The sequence below is a fragment of the Salvelinus sp. IW2-2015 genome, linkage group LG23 (genome assembly GCF_002910315.2).
Source record: "Salvelinus sp. IW2-2015 linkage group LG23, ASM291031v2, whole genome shotgun sequence".
Taxonomy (NCBI): domain Eukaryota; kingdom Metazoa; phylum Chordata; class Actinopteri; order Salmoniformes; family Salmonidae; genus Salvelinus; species Salvelinus sp. IW2-2015.
This window is the reverse complement of record NC_036863.1, coordinates 43386668-43404969: the sequence shown is the minus strand read 5'-3', so window position 1 is coordinate 43404969 and position 18302 is coordinate 43386668. Positions and strand designations below refer to the sequence as shown.

General features: G+C 41.2%; 1 protein-coding gene and 1 long non-coding RNA gene across 3 annotated transcripts in view; both read right to left on the bottom strand.

Moving 5' to 3' along the window:
- The window catches only part of LOC139022866 (uncharacterized), a 75104-nt gene extending 73722 nt beyond the window's left edge, over window positions 1-1382 (bottom strand). The window contains exons 1-2 of the long non-coding RNA XR_011473922.1: window positions 874-1382; window positions 78-147 (exon numbers count right to left, since the gene is read on the bottom strand). This is a non-coding gene — a long non-coding RNA (uncharacterized lncRNA). The remainder of the gene's footprint in view (window positions 1-77; window positions 148-873) is intronic.
- Window positions 1383-1699: 317 nt separating this feature from the next.
- clk4b (CDC-like kinase 4b) lies at window positions 1700-11417 on the bottom strand. 2 transcript variants are annotated; one of them, XM_023968033.2, is made up of 13 exons: window positions 11293-11417; window positions 10213-10370; window positions 9009-9237; window positions 8308-8398; window positions 7911-7977; window positions 7703-7819; window positions 6425-6591; window positions 5899-5993; window positions 5419-5548; window positions 5260-5342; window positions 2985-3064; window positions 2763-2853; window positions 1700-2442 (listed from the first exon to the last, which is right to left on the bottom strand). In XM_023968033.2, the coding sequence occupies exons 2-13, from the start codon at window positions 10368-10370 to the stop codon at window positions 2293-2295; spliced, it is 1458 nt and encodes a 485-aa protein (XP_023823801.1). In that variant the 5' UTR covers window positions 11293-11417; the 3' UTR covers window positions 1700-2292. The 2 variants fall into 2 exon arrangements, with proteins under 2 accessions (XP_023823801.1, XP_070290756.1); XM_070434655.1 differs by lacking the exon at window positions 8308-8398.
- Between the last annotated feature and the right edge of the window lie 6885 nt (window positions 11418-18302).

Genomic DNA, 18302 nt, shown 5'->3' with positions numbered 1-18302 from the left:
AGTAAACCATTTAATATTTTAAATTCCTTCTATCAACCTGGGAGTAGAAGCCACCTTTCATAGAGTAGGAAACATACCTGGAGGACAGGAGCACTCTTGAATGACMTCCCTGGCAGTGCGAAGTTTGGGCAGTGCTATGGTCAGTCTCTGAAAGGGGACAACAAGAATGCACAGTGCATAATGTTTCTTTGAATATAGGTTAAATGTAAGGTATAAGTAGTGGTAGAGTAGTGGTAGTAGTGGTAGAAATGGACAACCATTTTTAAATGGATCTCGAATTTGGAGATCAGTCTGAATTAAGGCATCAAATTAGTAGTTAGCCAAGAGATTAACCATGTTACATAAAGGGCTGTCAGAGCTAATCAGTCCATTTTTAAATCAGGATTAATCGAGTTGTCTGAAAGCATTCAAAATACACTGAAAACATACAAATACATAATCTATACAGCTAAAAACAAACCTATCTATATAGTTAAAAACAATGCGATGTCACAACAAGTTGACTTTGAGGTTAAAGAAAGTGTGCYTCATCAAYTTACCTGATTTTACTTACTGTTACTTTGGACAAAATCAAGAAGTGAATATTCTTGTAATGCTTTTTGTATAAAAAATCTTAAAATTACAGCTCAATTTGAGCAAATTCTGAATTGGCGTTTAATCGTGATTAATCAGAGCAAATCCTGCAATTTATTCGTTTTTTTAACAACCCTAGTTACTTGATTATGGTGATCAGCTACCACAATGCTGTCACAATGCTTTAAAAAAAAGGCAACCTTACTGTATTCGAAAATGTGAGAAATCATCCTTCAAAATATTGCATTTGCATCAGTCTGATACATGTTTATCTTTATTAAAATTTTAAGTCATCCTCACCTCTTGCACAAGTCTTTCAATGATATCCTGGAGACCAGGTACTGTTCCATTCTCATCCTGCGCGGATGCATCGGGATGGATCAGGAACATTCTCTCCATCTCCAATGTATGCACTCTGTACTCCAGGTAAGATGTCTTGAAGTTGACCAAAAAACAAAACGCCATAGAACACACCGACAGCATGATGCAAAAGACAATTAACAGCCCGCCTAAACAATGTGAAAAGTTTGATTTGAGGCAGTTGATAGATTCCATGGCCTTCTTATTCTCTGATTTTGCGTGGAATCCCATCCTGACGTTGGCAGCCAAAAAACTACCAGAAATAAATTGTAAGCACTTTTCCTGKGTGCAACATTTCCTGCTAGAAATAATTCGATTTTCTTAATGCCACTTTGTTACAGCATCGACGCCATCTCTAGAATGAACGTTTAAATCTCTGAGTATAAGTGAATGGGGAGGAAAGCTGGACGCAACAGTAGCGTGGGCTGTGTAGTTGCGCTCACGCGCTCTCAGGTCGAATGATTTAGACCAGTAAGACACAGACAGGATGYCAAATACCATTCTTAGCACTCCCTGAAGTCCCTTCAATAAAAATAGSCTGCCTGAGAATTCACCTCTAGAATAATGGTGAATAAATGGATGAAAACCTGAATAATTAAACGAATTATTAAACTCGTATTCTAAACTAAACCAATGAAATGTAATAAAACAAAGCAAAGTAATAACATTCATTAATTTGACAATCGATTAAATGGTACTGTACTTTGAAAAAAATATTGAAATATAAAATTAACCATTAATGGAAAATAATGGGRGGATTGAAATGTCACACTCAATGTTATTTATTCAAATGTTGTAGCAACAAATACATTTTAAAACTTATCAAGGAAAGTGCACTTGTCTATTTCAAATCCCATCTCTTGCATGTGTGGAACTGGAATCTAGTCAYGGGATGTTGTATTGCCATCAACTGGATAAATATGACTACTACAAGTAGACCAACAGACTGCATTCTTATCACTGTTTGTCTTACTGACCATGCTGCCTTGAAAATGACCAGAAAATATRTCTAGCAATCAATCAACTTTAATGAGCAATCATTTTTTCCCGATGATGTCAATGTGGCTGACAATATTCTATGWCAAATCAATTAATCTGAAGTAAAAAAAACATTTTTAAAAAGGGGGTTAGTTCAATGTGAAGGAACACAATTGAGAACATAGTAAACAAATTTATTCACAAATCAGAAGGGATCAAGAGGATTMACAAGTTAAATAAATTAAATCTGGAAGCAGGCAGGTAAGCTCAATCGGTATGTAAACAAGGGTAATAATCTCATAGATAGCGGACTGATGCAGTCTATAGAAGTCTCCCTTGGAGTAGAGAAATGTAGAGTAGTGCGTGCTGTGGTCTTCAGGGTCACTTTTTCCTCTCCTTCCTCATGGGGTGGAAGAATGGATGCCAGATGGCCTCTTCCAGGGTGAGCCTCCTGGACACGTCATACTCCATCATACTGTGGATCAAGTCAAATAGCTGCTCGTGGTCTGAGCTCCTGGAGGACATGTATTGCTAAYGGKACAAGAGAAACGGTACATATTAGAAACAGCATCTAGTTGTTGTACASTATTTCATGTGTGCAGATCAATTGAGGTTGTTCCAGCGATTGTATTGTGGAATTTCTGATCACAAAAGGGTGCTTGCTAGTTGCTACTGAATTGATTGATTTTTATAAACTAGTAAAAAAAAATTTTTTTTTAAAGAACACAGTACATACATTTTATTAAATGTGACAGGGACAGTACGATCAAGTCAGTGACTTACTTCCATTGTGGTCCCTATTGTGCATGGTGCTTATCATACAGGTAACTGTAATAGTGTTTGAGTTTTACCTTGAGTGGTTTGCAGTGCTTCCTCACATATCTCCCCGAGGAACTGTGTTCATCCCAGTCCAGCCGGTCATGATGCACATACCGCCGCTTCCTGGGGGACCATTTAAAAACATACATTTACACACTCTTACTTGACAACAACCATTTATCAATGATCATCTAAATCTTGAAATTGAGACTCAGGGTTATCAACCAAAAATCATCAACAAACACTAAACATACTTGGTTTTCTGTAGCAGGTGGACAGGTATGGGCCCCAGAACCCTCTCCATCATGGCCAGGTGTTCTTTGCTGTCATGCGTCTGAAATTTCACAAAGTTAAAGTCCCCCCCAAAAAATGAGCCTGGTCCCAGATCTGTTTGTGCTTTTGCCTACTCCATGGTCATGCCAAAACATAGCATGACAATTCCAGGAGATGGTAAGAGTAGAAATAAGGTTGTTACGGTGACTGTGTTACCGCTACAGCAGCAGTCAAAAGTCATGACCGCAGTCAAATTCTATGTGACCGCTGAGTCARGGTAACTAGGCTTCTCCAAAACTGCGCTATGCCGCCGCTGATGGTAATTAGTAGCCTACCAAACTTGCTAACGGCCAGTCGCTAATGGCCTGGTACTCAGCGCTCCATTGTCCCTCTAATCACGCTGACATCAATGCAAATGCAATCAAAAATCTAATCAAACCCTTCATGAGCCCTGGCGTTCACAGTTTGAGTGAAATAGGTGGTTAGCTGGTTGATGCATGGAATGAAATAAGTGTTCCTATAATAAGCCCATGTTRCGCAACATTTCTATAGGCTATGTAATTGTGAGAAAAGCTGATGGCCTCTATTAAAAAGTGGATCCATCAGCTTTCCATAGGCTAGGYCTACTTTATTTATTTCTCAACCTTCCTAATATTCAGCACATTGCTTTGCTTTACAACTGGAGTAGCCTACCTGGCTGGCATGAAAATGAACTGCGGGAAAAGCGTCCTCCATTCAATATTTAAGTGCATACGGATGACATGTCTATTTTTTCCCCCGCCCCGACAGGCGCATGATAATTGCACATTTTCAATTCAAACTAATTTCACACATTATTTAGTACATGTAAAGACAACATTKTATTCAGAATAGTCTGAGGGGTGAGAATATTATCACGTTTGAATGATGCCCAGYGTGTGCAGTCTAAGGCAAGAAGAGGCGCATACATTATTTGCACCTTTTTCAAAGCAGTCGCAGGCATCACGTAGCCTAGTTCATAGGCCTATATGTTTTGATAAGGTTTGTATCACAACTAAAGTGGCCGAATAACTAAACGTAGCCTGTAGACCCCTGGAACAGGGTGGTTCTTATGAGCCCAGTCAAGTGCAATCGCATGTGAAAACAGTTTTGACTGGCCACTATTTAAAAAGAGGATCCCAGCTTTCCTCGTGCTGCAATATTATTTGCTCAATTCTTAAAATTAAGCACATGMATCTGCTTTACAACCGGTGTAGCCTACCAGGCATATCATTTTTTTTTTATAACCGCACATAACCTACATTCGCTATTCGAGTGCAGGCTAAGGATGTCATGTTACATTTTTTAGTGGGCCATTCTAAATCCAAAATACTTCCACACATTAGTAGACTATATGTAAAAGACCGGATTAAATTGAGGATAGTCTGATGGGTGACAATATTATCAAGTGCTCGTCAAATTTTGAATGAGAGACTTAGGCCAATTGAGATCGCGTGTGACTATTACTGTTGTTCCTGCCTTGGGCAAATCGGTAATTTTGTAAATGAAGGATCTCTATGGCAAGATACATCATTCACACGAGTTCCGTCAAAATCGGGCCAGTGCTGTCAGATATCGCATGTGACTAACGTACGAACGGAGAGTGATCCACAGTCCCCTCCCCGAGTTCATGGGGAATTCACTTTGTTGCACACTGTTCTGTGTTGAGCACTTAACAATGTGCACACACCCCCGGAAATCATTTGGGAAAAATATAATTTATATTTTATTAAGCTGTGTTCAATTATATTCTTCTTACTATAAAATAATGCCAGAAGAATTAAGCTAATTTTGTCTGCTATATGAACTAGTGCAGCCCACAGCAATATGGCATAGCCAGATCAGGGCCTAATATTAGGACGACTCAGAATATGCCATTCTATTCTTCTGAAATAGGCTACATTTTCTTCAAACCATAATGTTTCTTTAGACCTGCCCAAAATAAATAATGGATTTATTGTGTTGGTGTCGGCTGTGTGGGATTTATTAGTCTCCACATCAGTAGCTTGTAGGCTGTGTGTGGAAGCCCGGAGATGCTAAACATGTTTATGTTWATTAACGGTCATTTACCATGAGACTSGCAGTTATTTGCATGACAGTTACCAGCTGACAATTTCATGACCGCCACAGCCCTAAGCAGAAAGACTGGMACCCAGGCTACAAAAATGCCARGRMGGCAATTGTATCAGTACAAATATTTTTGCTGAAAGAAACTACCTCTACTGCTCCTGTACCTACCTGGAACAGTGTTAACCCAAGGTAGTACTCTAGGAGAATGCAGCCCAGACTCCACACATCACATGACTGATTCCACCCCAGCTCTGTGAAAACAAACATTACAACAATTTAGACTTGCATTCCTCACTTTCACCAACACATTGGTTTCTCGCCACTTACCAAGGATGACCTCCGGTGCTCTGTAATGGCGGGTGGAGACCACGGAGGTGTGGTGCTCGTGGTCAAAGGTGGCGTTACCAAAATCCACCACTTTCACATCTAGGTTCTTCAAAGTTCTCTCATCCCGTTTCTGCATTTGAAAACACAAGACATTTATTACACGCTGCCTGCTGCAGAGGTCCATACTGACTGGAGGGGACTGGGTAGGGGTGCGCCGATCTGGACCTACTGACTGGAAAGGACTGGGTAGGGGTGTGCTGATCTGGCCATACTTGTATCCATAAATTGACCGTTGACAGTTGGATTGGATGATATTCATGACTGGAAAAACCGAAGTGTTTTAAAATGCTTAAATAAAGGTTGTCAATATCTAAATCGTCTCCCTGCACGTTTTTAGACCAGGAAAGCTGCAGATCACCAGCAATGGACATGTGTGTGTGTATATGTGTGCTCTCAACTTGCAGTGGTCAGACAACTTACCATTTTGGCATTGTATTCCATGTCATAGTCAGAATTGACAAAGAGAATGTTCTCTGGCTTCAGGTCAGTATGGGTCAGTTTATTTCGATGGAGAACTATAAAACAAAAATTAGTGTAGGTGTTACGATACCTTCCTTTGTTCCTAAATTCCAATCTACATGAAGAAAACTATCCACCATCTGATGGTATAGAGCACACCGTGCAAGTTACAATGATTTCAAATTCAGATAATTAGTATTAGGTTATTCAAATTCCACGACACTTGATGTTCAAATCAATATACAGAAATAGAACTTCCCATTTCCATGTTGCTTTTTCTAAACACATCAAGCTGTATATTGTATCTATTTACATTTAACCAGAAAAGTCCCATTGAGACAGGGAGTCTCTTTTACAAGGGAGACCTGGCCAAGAAGGCAGCAGCAGTCATCACAAGAAACGATTCGGCCTACAGGAAAAAAAGGTACACTCCTCCTGAACAGAGTTTTGCACCACCAGAGTTTTGCACCACCAGAGTTTTACTCACAGGACACAGCTCTGAATATCTGGTAGGCCATGTGTCTGATCTGGTCCACAGTGAAAGGCATGAAGCCGTTCTCCTTCAGAAAGTCAAAAGTGCTGAGACCCAGAAGCTCAAACACAATGCAGATGTGGCCATGGTAATCGAACCAGTCCAGCATACGCACACAGCCACTGTATGAGGGCAATAAGAAAACACATTAACACAAATATTCCCTCTTTTTTTGGGACACTGAGCACATTTTTKGTCTTGTGAGTGGAATCTTGAACATTGTGAGAATTTTGTGCAACTTTCGGCACACGTTTACAATGAACACAGACAGTACCCTTACAGTTTTAGACAGCAGCTATTTGAGCATAATGTAGGCCTACCAACAAAACCAATGGAGCAAATCCCATAACACTTCCACATGGAAATAGCTTTTGATTTCTATGATGTAGCCTACAGTAGCCTATATGTGCTGTTCAATGCAGGCCTACATTGCATGAGACTTTTAAAAACGTTTTTACATGAAGGGCTTGACATTAATTTATGATTTTTTTACTTGGTCTGTAACATCATGGGCCAAATAGGTGACTACATTGTATTGATGCAAAAAAAAKAAAAARWAAAACACTTTACTAAATACAATTAATTACCATACAATGAATTAGACAATGTAGGCTATCCCTCTGCCTACTGGCTTATTTGCATATTAGAGGCCCGTCAAAAGACAAAACTGCCCATTTAATTAAGACATAAGCTTTTTTTACCAGACTGGCTTTTCAAAGAGAGCTTGAATTGTAGCCTATATATTGCACTCTTGTAGGAAGCAGTAATTCTCCATTACTGACCTATACTTAATTATAACTGGGCTAATAACTATCAAAGAATATCAACAAGTGTGCACACGCATGGCTATGTGCTCTGATCTGAAAAGCCCATTCACTCGCGAGTGATTGAAAGACCGCTCAACGGCTACCCGTCCGCCTACAACTAAATCACAAACTCAATATTGCAAAGTTAGATTTGGTTAGGTTTGTTGCATTGAAAAAAGGGGCTGATATGTTGTTTCAATCACAGAAAAAACWATCTATATAGTGCAAACTAATGGGGCGAACTCAGTGAAGTTCAATCTCTCGGGTCGCCTGGCAGTCCTGGAGGAAGTGCGCGGCCACGCGAAGCTTAGAGGGAACATTGATTACCACCTGTTCGTATATCACCTCCAATCAGCTAAGCAGCTTGTCAGAGGTATATAAGAATGTTGTAGGCTAAAATGTGTGTCCCTTAGTCCCGGTTGCTCACAAGGTTCTCTCGTCGTCCAGGGAGTTCATCTGTTCCAGCACCTCTACCTCAGACATAGCAGCCTCCCGRTAACGATCAATGTTCTTAATGATCTTCAAGGCCACCCTCGTGTCATCACTACAAAAGCAGAAGTCGACAGAGAGAAGATAATGCCATGAGTGTAAACCCATTCGGTTGGCCTGAACAAGAAATGAACGATGTTACTTACTTCGGTTTGTCGATACATTCCACCACTTTCCCGAATGCCCCTTCTCCTAAAGTGGATACAATCTCATCTAAAGGGGCAAAGGAGAAGCTGTTAGTACATCAGAACAGAGCATCTACAACACAAGAACAGATAATTAGACTAGCAGCTGTCTACACCACAGCTACTCACTCTGGCTACATAGCATGTGTCACTTCACTCCTATTACTAGGAAACTACTACAATAATAGTTCTCTAGCCTTACTGCTAATAGACGGATAGAGAAAAAAAAATCTTCMAAATCTTTACAATATTTCTTAAAAAGATTCCAATGCCCCGAAGCTATACCCTACCTACACTGACATAATTCAAACATACATCAGACAAAAGGGTTACAGAAAGAAAGGTTTGTGTTCTATACATCTTGCTTTTAGTACGAGTCCATTGTGATAGATCAGGTGACCCTCCTCATCATCCTCAAAACTTCTGGATCTCTTCCTGCGGTGACTCCTCTGGAGAGGGGGGGGTTCATGGCCAACCGCATCACCACCATGATCATCATAAACCCGCCAGAACCAGGCCAGAATGCGCCAATCATTCATTCAGCGGGAGGAAGTTGATGAGGGGGAGGATATTCGGCCCATTCAGAAACCCAGGCCAGGCCACGGCAGCAGCAATTTCAAATGCATCCCCGAGAAACGCACAGGTGCCACCATAATGTGTGTTACAGAAGAAAAACATGGCAACATATTTTCAGACATGACTCACAATAGAAGTTCTTTCAATAAATGATAAGAGTAGTTATACAACAGAAGTRCAGCAGAACATCATCCACGGTTCAATGGCTGAGTTTTATGGAAGCATAGCATCTAATATTTGTGCCGAAATGAATATCTTAATCCAAACTTTCATTCCAATCAGTTAAGATTGAAATGATTGTTTAACATTATTTTTCATAATAAAGCATAGCACTGTTTTTGGAATACCAGACCAATTAGTAATAATTATGCAAGTTCAAATAACCCCAATAACAAAATTATCAACCATAGATGATTACTGTTCTACTATGCGATCACCCAATTCCACAGACAGAAAGAGTTAGACAGGTGGAGAGTATCATACCGAGTCAGAGCGCCCCTGGCTGTGACGGCGGGAGCGGTGTCGTGTGCGACTGCTCTGGTGGCTACGGCCACTGCGTGCGGAGGATTTGCTGTAGTGGTGCCAGTCTCTGTTCCTCCGCTCCTTACACGGCTCACCCTTGGCCCCATCCCTCTCCTTGTCCCCATGGCTCTCTCGCTCCACACTGGGCTCCTGGGCTCTGCGCTCCAGCTTCTTAGAGTCAAGGTGACACCTGTAGTCAAGGTAGACTACAGTTAAAAACACACTCAACCTGGAAACTACAAGTTCATGTTCATTATCAAGTGGGAGACATTGCTTGATACAAAAAAATCACAGCAATCTTTTGATGGTTTGTATGATGGGATACAACTGCGATCATACACATGCACTGCAAGTGAAATTCTGACTGATCACCTTCATTGGCTCGACAAACGGCCACTTGCTAAGGATGAGAATAAGGGACGAATACAGAATACAACAAGGATGTGGATAAGGTCATCTCAGGCGTGTGGTATTATTCATCAGCCCTTGCAGCAGGGGTGTTATGTCTTGGCCGGTCAGGCGCCGGTAGGCAGCATCAGCCAAGTATCTACAGACCTCCTTTCCCTCTCCACCGACACCCATGTTATAGATCGGACTGCACAGTCATGCCTGTAAGAGGGGTTTCCAACCTCTCACACACATTCCACATATATGCCTGGAATGGAGGTCATTCCCTCACCTGACAATGTTATAGTTTTAAATCCCACCTCCCAGCATGTCATGTTATGGCATGGAGCTGTAACTTACTTAGGGCTTGATCACAAGAACACCAAGGATGTATTGGTCAATACTGTGTTTATGATTGCTGTGGAACCTGCAAACTTGTACTTGCATACTTGTTCAATGCAATTGTAAACAGACAAAAGTATATGTACATTTTTAGGCCTATATAAATTGTAAATAGAACAAAATGCCAGTTAATGTCCAGAAATACTATTCCTGYGATTGATTGTATAACTGTTTACAATTAATAGTCAGTGGTGTTTACATTTGAATTCCCCTTGCCATAATACAAATGTTATATGTTCTGATAGTTTTATGACAGCAYCTTCAAGAATGTTGGCTGAACATTTTCAACAATGCTGACCCTAAATAGATTCAATGACATTCATTATTCATCTTAGCTTGAATAGTTGATGTTACATGAGCAGAGTGCCTTATTTACCTTTCGTATGTTTTGTAGTGGTGGTACCGCCTCGGTCTCTTTTCCCGGTCACTGCTATGGGAACTACGCCTCTGCCGTTTGCGAATGTCCTGCTTCTCCTCATAGCTATACTCCTCAACCCAGCCATCAGGGTGTCGCATGCGCTTGGAACGCCGCATCTGCCAAACAAGGAAAGGCAGTGAGTCTATGCAATAAAAATTAAGACGGCTTAGAAAGCCTATCCTCATGCATTCCTATACATCTTGGTTGTAAAATCCATACCAGCTGCAATGAAGGGAACGCGCTGCCCCTGGCGAAAAGCTAGCCTGACTGTCTGCTTGTCATGTCTCATATCGTGTCAGATGTGACTGGACTGTGGACATACTTCATTTCCGACTTCAGAACAAAATGTATTAATACAGCTGAAGTAGGCTAACCCATGATTGGCTGATATACAGGACAGATGCTAGCTAAACGTTAGCTGGCATGTGTGATGCTGTTTAAATCGCTTAAAATCTACACATGAAACGTTAGCTGTGTCATATCAGTAACGTAACTCGTTAACACTTGGGTCGTACAACATAATCATAAAGCCCGCCTATTTCTAMAATTTTACTTGAAATCTGATTTTAAACCTAAAACCACCGCTAAATGTATACCCAACCCTAACTTTAAATTAAGACAAACCTAAATTGTGGTTGTCATWAATTTTTACGTGGCTGTGGTAACTAAGTTAGTGGAAACCACTTCCTTGTGTTATGTTAGCTAACTAACGCTAGCTAACTGTTAACTAGCTATGTCAACAAACCAACAAATCCCTACTGCACTAACGTTAGCACACAACAAGTAGCTAACTAACGTTAGACAACTGTTTATCGTTTAGTTTCGATATGCCAATATCAGAGTTATCTTCAGACAAGCTGAAAATAACACGAAATAAGCTAACATGCTGCAACTTTGACAGTTCTCGGAGCGAAGAGCCTTGGCTAACGTTGATTGCTCGGTAGCTAACATTAGCTTTAACGTCAAGATGGTTTATTGCGCTTTTAAGTTTAATGTAATGAGCTTATATTTCGCTGTTAAACATAAAAATACCCTCACCTCAAACAACTGGTTGTCAAGTTCTGAAATAAGACCCTGTACTTTCCAGCCAAGCTAAGGGAACGATATTTCAAGTACGGTTGCAAACTATGTCACGACCACTGATAAGTACTCAAAATACTCAACAAAAATGGCGACCGTGTGGTTTGGAACAAAGCCCTCTGACGTCAGCGGAATGATGGGAAATGTAGTTCATAACGCTCACTCAACGCAGGTYTACTCAATTTCMACGTTGCCAAAATGTTTGACACTGACAGATCTCCTAGTTTGACACTGACATATCCTTATTTCCAGRGTAAATATAAAACCAGTCTCTCACCTCAACGTATCAGATAAATACAATATTGTATCCAGTTAACCCTGACAGGACAAAACTTCTCTCTATGACAAAAGCATAAAAGGTTACATGCATTGCCCTCTCTCAAAATGAGTAGGTCTGAGGAATTTGAAAGAATCAAAAGATATGTCCTTCCATAAGGAACATTCAGAAAATGTTGTTGGGGTGTATACAATGATAACATGAAAAACATTTAAGCATGAGAACCTTTGGTATTGCCTAACAGTAGATCCCCCAATGAGAAAAAAAAAACTATTTTCCAGATGGTCATTCAGTTTGATACAAATATATTGACCTGACTAACCCAGCTGATGCCATAAATAGTTTTTGTACATGGGGAGGTAATAATTTGCTGGCAGGGTTTCATGTTTATGACCATCCCTTCAGCTATTATTAGCCCCTCTATTTTATGAATATCATTGCAGCTTTGCTTACAGGTTTGTTTTTCAACGGAGCCGGTTCAAGTGTAAGCAGAGATGTACAGTCAGKTCTATAATTATTGGTACCTTTGCTAAAAGAYGAGAAAAAAATACTGTATAAAATAAATACAAATTATAGTCCCAATAAGCGCAAACCAGATGGGATGGCGTATCACTGCAGAATGCTGTGGTAGCCATGCTAGTTAAGTGCGCATTGAATTCTAAATAAATCACAGACAGTGTCACCAGCAAAGMACCCCTACACCTCTTCCTCCATGCGTCACGGTGGGAACAACACATGCAGAGATTCTCCGTTCACCTACTCTGCGTCTCACAAAGACACAGCGGTTGGAACCCAAAACCTGAAATTGGACTCATCAGACCAAAGAACAGAATACCCCCGGTCTAATGTTCATTGCTCATGTTTCTTTGTTTCTTTTTATTATTGGGTGTCATGTAGTAGTGGATTCTTTGCACAACACGACTATGAAGGCCTGATTCACGTAGTCTCCTCTGAACAGTTGATGTTGAAATGTGTCTGTTACTTGAACTCCGAGAAACATTTATTTGGGTTGCAATCTGATCTGCAGTTAACGCTAATGAACTTATCCTCTGCAGCAGAGGTAACTCTGGGCCTTCCTTTCTTGYAGCGGTCCTCATGAGAGACAGTTTCATCATAGCGCTTGATGGTTTTTGCAACTGCACTTGAAGAACTTTAAATGTTCTTCAAATTTTCCAGATTGACTGAACTTCATGTCTTAAAGTAATGATGGACTGTCGTTTCTCTTGGCTTATTTCAGCTGTTCTTGCCATAATAAAGACTTGGTATTTTACCAAATTGGGCTATCTTCTGTATACCACCCCTACCTTGTCACAACACAACTGATTGGCTCAAACGCATTAAGGAAAGAAAAAAAAAAATTCTACAAATTAACAAAGCACACCTGTTAATTAAAATGCATTCCAAGTGACTACCCCATGAAGTTGGATGAGAGAATGCCAAGAATGTGCAAAGCTGTCATCAAGGCAAAGGGTGGCTACTTTGAATAATATATTTATTTTGATTTGTTTAACACTTTTTTGGTTACTACATGATTCCATGTGTTATTTCATAGTTTTGATGTATTCACTATTATTTTACAATGCAGAAAATAGTAAAAATAAAAACCCTGGAATGAGTAGGTGTCCAAACTTGTATTCAGACTCTTTGCTATGAGACTCAAAATTGAACTCAGGTGCATCCTGTTTCCATTGATCATCCTTGATATGTTTCTACAACTTGATTGGAGTCCAACTGTGATAAATTCAATTGATTGGACATGATTTGGAAAGGCACACAACTGTCTAGATAAGGTCCCACGGTTGACAGTACATGACAGAGCATAAACCAAGCCATGAGAGCTGGGGAAGTGTACCAAAATATTTCTGCAGCATTGAAGGTCCCAAAGAACACAGTGGCCTCCATCATTATTAAATGGAAGAAGTTTGGAACCACCAAGTCTCTTCCAAGAGCTGCCAGCCCGGCCAAACTGAGCAATCTGGGGAGAAGTGTCTTAGTCAGGGAGGAGACCAAGAACCATATTAGAGCTCTTTCAGAGTGACAGAGTTCCTCTGTGGAGATGGGAGAACCTACCAGAAGGACAACCATCTCTGCAGCACTCCACCAATCAGGCCTTTATGGTAGAGTAACTAGATGGAAGCCACTCCTCAGTAAAAGGCACATGACAGCCTGCTAGGAGTTTGCAAAAGACACCTAAAGACTCTCAGACCATGAGAAACAAGATTCTCTGGTCTGATGAAACCGAGATTGAACTCTTTGACCTGAATGCCAAGCGTCACGTCTGGAGGAAACCTGGCACCATCCCTACGGTGAAGCATGGTGGTGGCAGCATCATGCTGTTGGGATGTTTTTCATTGGCAGGGACTGGGAGACTTGTCAGGTTTGAGGTAAAGATGAACGGAGCAAAGTACAGAGAGATCATTAATGAAAACCTGCTCCAGAGCGCTCAGGACCTCAGACTGGGGCAAAGGTTCACCTTCCAACAGGACAATGATCCTAAGCACACAGCCAAGACAACGCAGGAGTGGCTTCGGACAAGTCTCTCAATGTCCTTGAGTGGCCCAGTCAGAGTTCGGACTTGAACCCGATCGAACATCTCTGGAGAGACCTGAAAATAACTGTGCAGCAATGCACCCCATCCAACCAGACAGAGCTTGAGATGTTTCCACAAAATGTGGAAAAAGTCAAGAGGTCCGAATACTTTCCGAAGTTACTGCATATATCCAACTGAATTGCAACATGTAAAGTGTCCGTCCCATGTTTCATAGCGCTGAAATAAATGTTTTACATATTCACAATAAGCTTATTTCTCTCAAATTTTGTGCACAAATGTTTACATTCCTGTTAGTGAGCATTTCTCCTTTGCCAAGATATTCCATCCACCTGATAGGCGTGGCATATCAACAAGTTTATTAAACAGCATAATCAGGTGCACCATGTGCTGGTGACCAAAAAAGGTCCCTCTAAAATGTGCAGTTGTGTCACACAACCCAATGCCACAGATGTCTCAAGTGTTGAGGGAGCGTTCACTTGGCATGCTGAATGCAGGAATGTCCACTAGAGCTGCTGTCAGAGAATTTAATGTTAATTTCAATATCATAAATCTTCTCGAACTTCATTTTAGAGAATTTGGCAGTAYGTCCAACCGGCCTCACAACCAGGTGTAACCACGCCAACCCGGATCTCCATATCCGGTTTCTACAGCTGTGGGATAAGAGACCAGCCACCCAGACATATGATGAGACAGTTTGTGCAGAAATTCTTCGATTGTGCAAACAGTCTCGGATGCTCATCTGCATGCTCGTCGTCTTCACCAGGGTCTTGACCTGACTGCAGTTCTGCATCATAACAGACATCAGTGGGCAAATGCTCACCTTTGATGGCCACTGGCACACTGTAGAAGTGTGCGCTCCACGGAAGTATCSTGGTTTCAACTGTACCGGGCAGATGGCAGAAAGCGTGTGTGGCGTCGTGTGGGAGAGAGGTTTGCTGATGTCAACGTTGTGAACAGAKYTCCCCATGGTGGCGGTGAGGTTATGGWWTGGGCAKGCATAAGCTACGGACAACAAACACAATTGCATTTTATTTGAATACACAGAGATACCGTGACGAGATCCTGAGGCCCATTGTCGTGCCATTCATCTGCCACCATCACCTCATGTTTCATTATGATCATGCGTGGCCCCATGTAGCAAGGATATGTACACAATTCCTGGAAGCTGAAAATGTCCCAGTTCTTCCATGACCTGCATACTCAGACATGTCACCCATTGARCATGTTTGGAATGCCCTGGATCAACGTGTACGACAGCATGTTCCAGTTCTCGCCAATATCCAGCAACTTTTCACAGCCATTGAAGAGAAGTRGGACAACATTCCACAGGCCACAATAAACAGCCTGATAAACTCTATGCGAAGGAGATGTCTTGCGCTGCATGAGGCAAATGGTRGGCACTGTCTTCCAGTTTCGGAATTTCAGTTCATGGGCATTTAAGCTGAGAGGAACTTAAAATAGTAGAATTTTATTTTGTTTGATTTTATTTATAAAATCAGTAGGGGTGCCAATAATTGTTACATATTCTTGAGAATTTTTGTATTACTTCTGAAACAAAATGTATATCCCAAAGCAATTTTATTGGTATAAAATAATTTCAAGGACAGTCAGAGACTTGTCCCGAAGCCACGCCTGTGCTGTCTTGGCTGTGTACTTAGGGTTGTTGTCCTGTTGGAAGGTAAACCTTCACCCCAGTCTGAGGTCTTGAGTGCTCTGGTACAGGTTTCCATCAAGAATCTCTCTGTACTTTGCTCCGTTCCTCATTCCCTCGATCCTGACTAGTCTTCCAGTCCCTTCCGCTGAAAACATCCCAACAGCATAATGCTGCAACTACCATGTGTCACTGTAGGGATGTTGCCAGGCCAAACAGTTCAATATTGGTTTCATCAGACCAGAGAATCTTGTGTCTCATGGTCAGAGTCCTTTAGGCAAACTCCAAGCGGGCTGTCATGTACCTTTTACTGAGGAGAGGCTTCCGTCTGGCCACTACCATAAAGGCCTGATTGGTGGAGTGCTGCAGAGATGGTTGTCCTGCTGGAAGGTTCTCCCATCKCCACAGAGGAACTCTGGAGCTCTGTCAAAGTGACCATCAGGTTCTTGGTCACCTCCCTGACCAAGGCCCCTCTACCCCGATTGCTCAGTTTGGCTGGGCTGCCAGCTCTAGGAAGAGTCTTGGTGGTTCTAAACTTCTTCCATTTAAGAATGATGGAGGCCACTGTGATCTGTGCCTCGATACAATCCTGTCTCGGAGCTCTACAGACAATTCCGTCAACCTCATGGTTTGGTTTTTCCTCTGACCTTCACTGTCAACTGTGGGACCTTATATAGACAGGTGTGTGCCTTTCCAAATCATGTCCAATCAAGTTGTAAACATTTCAAGGATAAATCAATGGAAACAGAATGCTCAATTGCGAGTTTCATATTAAAGGGTCTGAATACTTAAGTTTWWAAAMAWWWTWATACACTTGCAAACGTTTCTAAAAACCTGTTTTCGCTTTGTCATTACGTGGTATTGTGTGTAGATTGATAAGGAAAATGTTTTATTTAAWTCATTTTAGAATAAGGCTGTAAAGTAACAAAATGTGGAAAAAGGAAAGGGGTCTGAATACTTTCGGAATGCACTACACACACACATACAGTACCAGTCAACAGTTTGGACACCTACTCATTCAAAGGTTTCTTTTTTCCCCCCACATTGTAGAATAATAGTGAAGACATCAAAACTATGAAATAACACATATGGATTCATGTAGTAACCAAAAAAGTGGAACAATTGTCCCAGCGTTGTCTTGGTTTGGCCGGGGTAGGCCGTCATTGTAAATAAGAATGTGTTCTTAACTGACTTGCCTAGTTAAATATAGGTTAAATAAAAAAAGAAATGCTTGTTTACTTTCTTGCATAAGATCTGAAATCCCCAWAACACTGCAACACTATTCACTTCTAGAACAAGCCAATGTGCTTGACCTTAGTACTTTATACATTGCATAAAGATACAGTTTTGCAGTATAAAAGGACTTATTGATCAACAACTCATTATAAACAAAGACATGTACAATGTGTATGTCATTGTACAGGGTTTTTCATGGTTGCAAAGCAAGAGGCGTAAAATGCCACCGTAATTCAAGAATGACCCAAAAGATAAAGACAGGTATTTATGACAAAATACAAATGATGTGATCATCTCACGTCACAATACTTTCAATGAGAGGAGGAAAGATGTTTTATTTTACCTCTGAGAAATGACCACCAACAAAAGTATTCTTCAGCTTCTGTCCAAGGCTCTCCAACCCTGTTCCTGGAGCACTGCCCTCCTATCGTTTTTCTACTTGAACCCCAGTTGTAACTAACCTCATTCAGTTTATCARCCGGCTAATTACTAGAATCAGGTGCACTAGATTAGAGATTGAGCGAAAACCTGCAGGACGGTAGCTCTCCAGGAACAAGGTTGGAGTGGCCTGGTTCGTACTGACCTCATTTAAGTCTGTCTGCTATTTCATGTTTGCATCAGTAGGGGGCAGAAACATTTCATTAGTCAAAGGACAATATGTGCCGCAACACAAACACTGCTTGGAACATTTTATCCACTCTACCCACTGAACGACTTGATGAATCCACATAAAGCACATGCCAGTTTGTGTGCCACAGCCACAAACAAAAACAGGCATTTGGCTTTTCAGGTATATTTCAACACAGACGACCATGGATACTGTTTGTGAAAGACTGGATCAGTAAAACCCAGTCATGCAAATTGTATTTGGTTTCATTTGAAATACCCTGAGTATGACACAAACAACTGGAATGTCGGAGTTATAGGTGAACMATTAGTTCAATGCATTTCAATGCAAGGTCAATCTGAACACTTACACTTCCTCACCTGGTGAGACTGACAGACTTAACTCTTGACCACAAAGAAAGTGGAGGGGAAAAGAGCTGAAGTGTACTAATGACAATGAAAACCATTAGCAGATCTTCTTAAACCAACAATTCAATTGAACTAAATAGTAGAATAAGGGGTGAAAATGAGGAGTGGGGTCGGGTGGGAGGAGTGGCTGTTTTCATTTTCTGAAGAGCACCCCCCTCGCATGAAGAGTGTGAGTCCCTTGTTTTGACACATAGGGAATTGAAAGCTCTCAGTGGTAA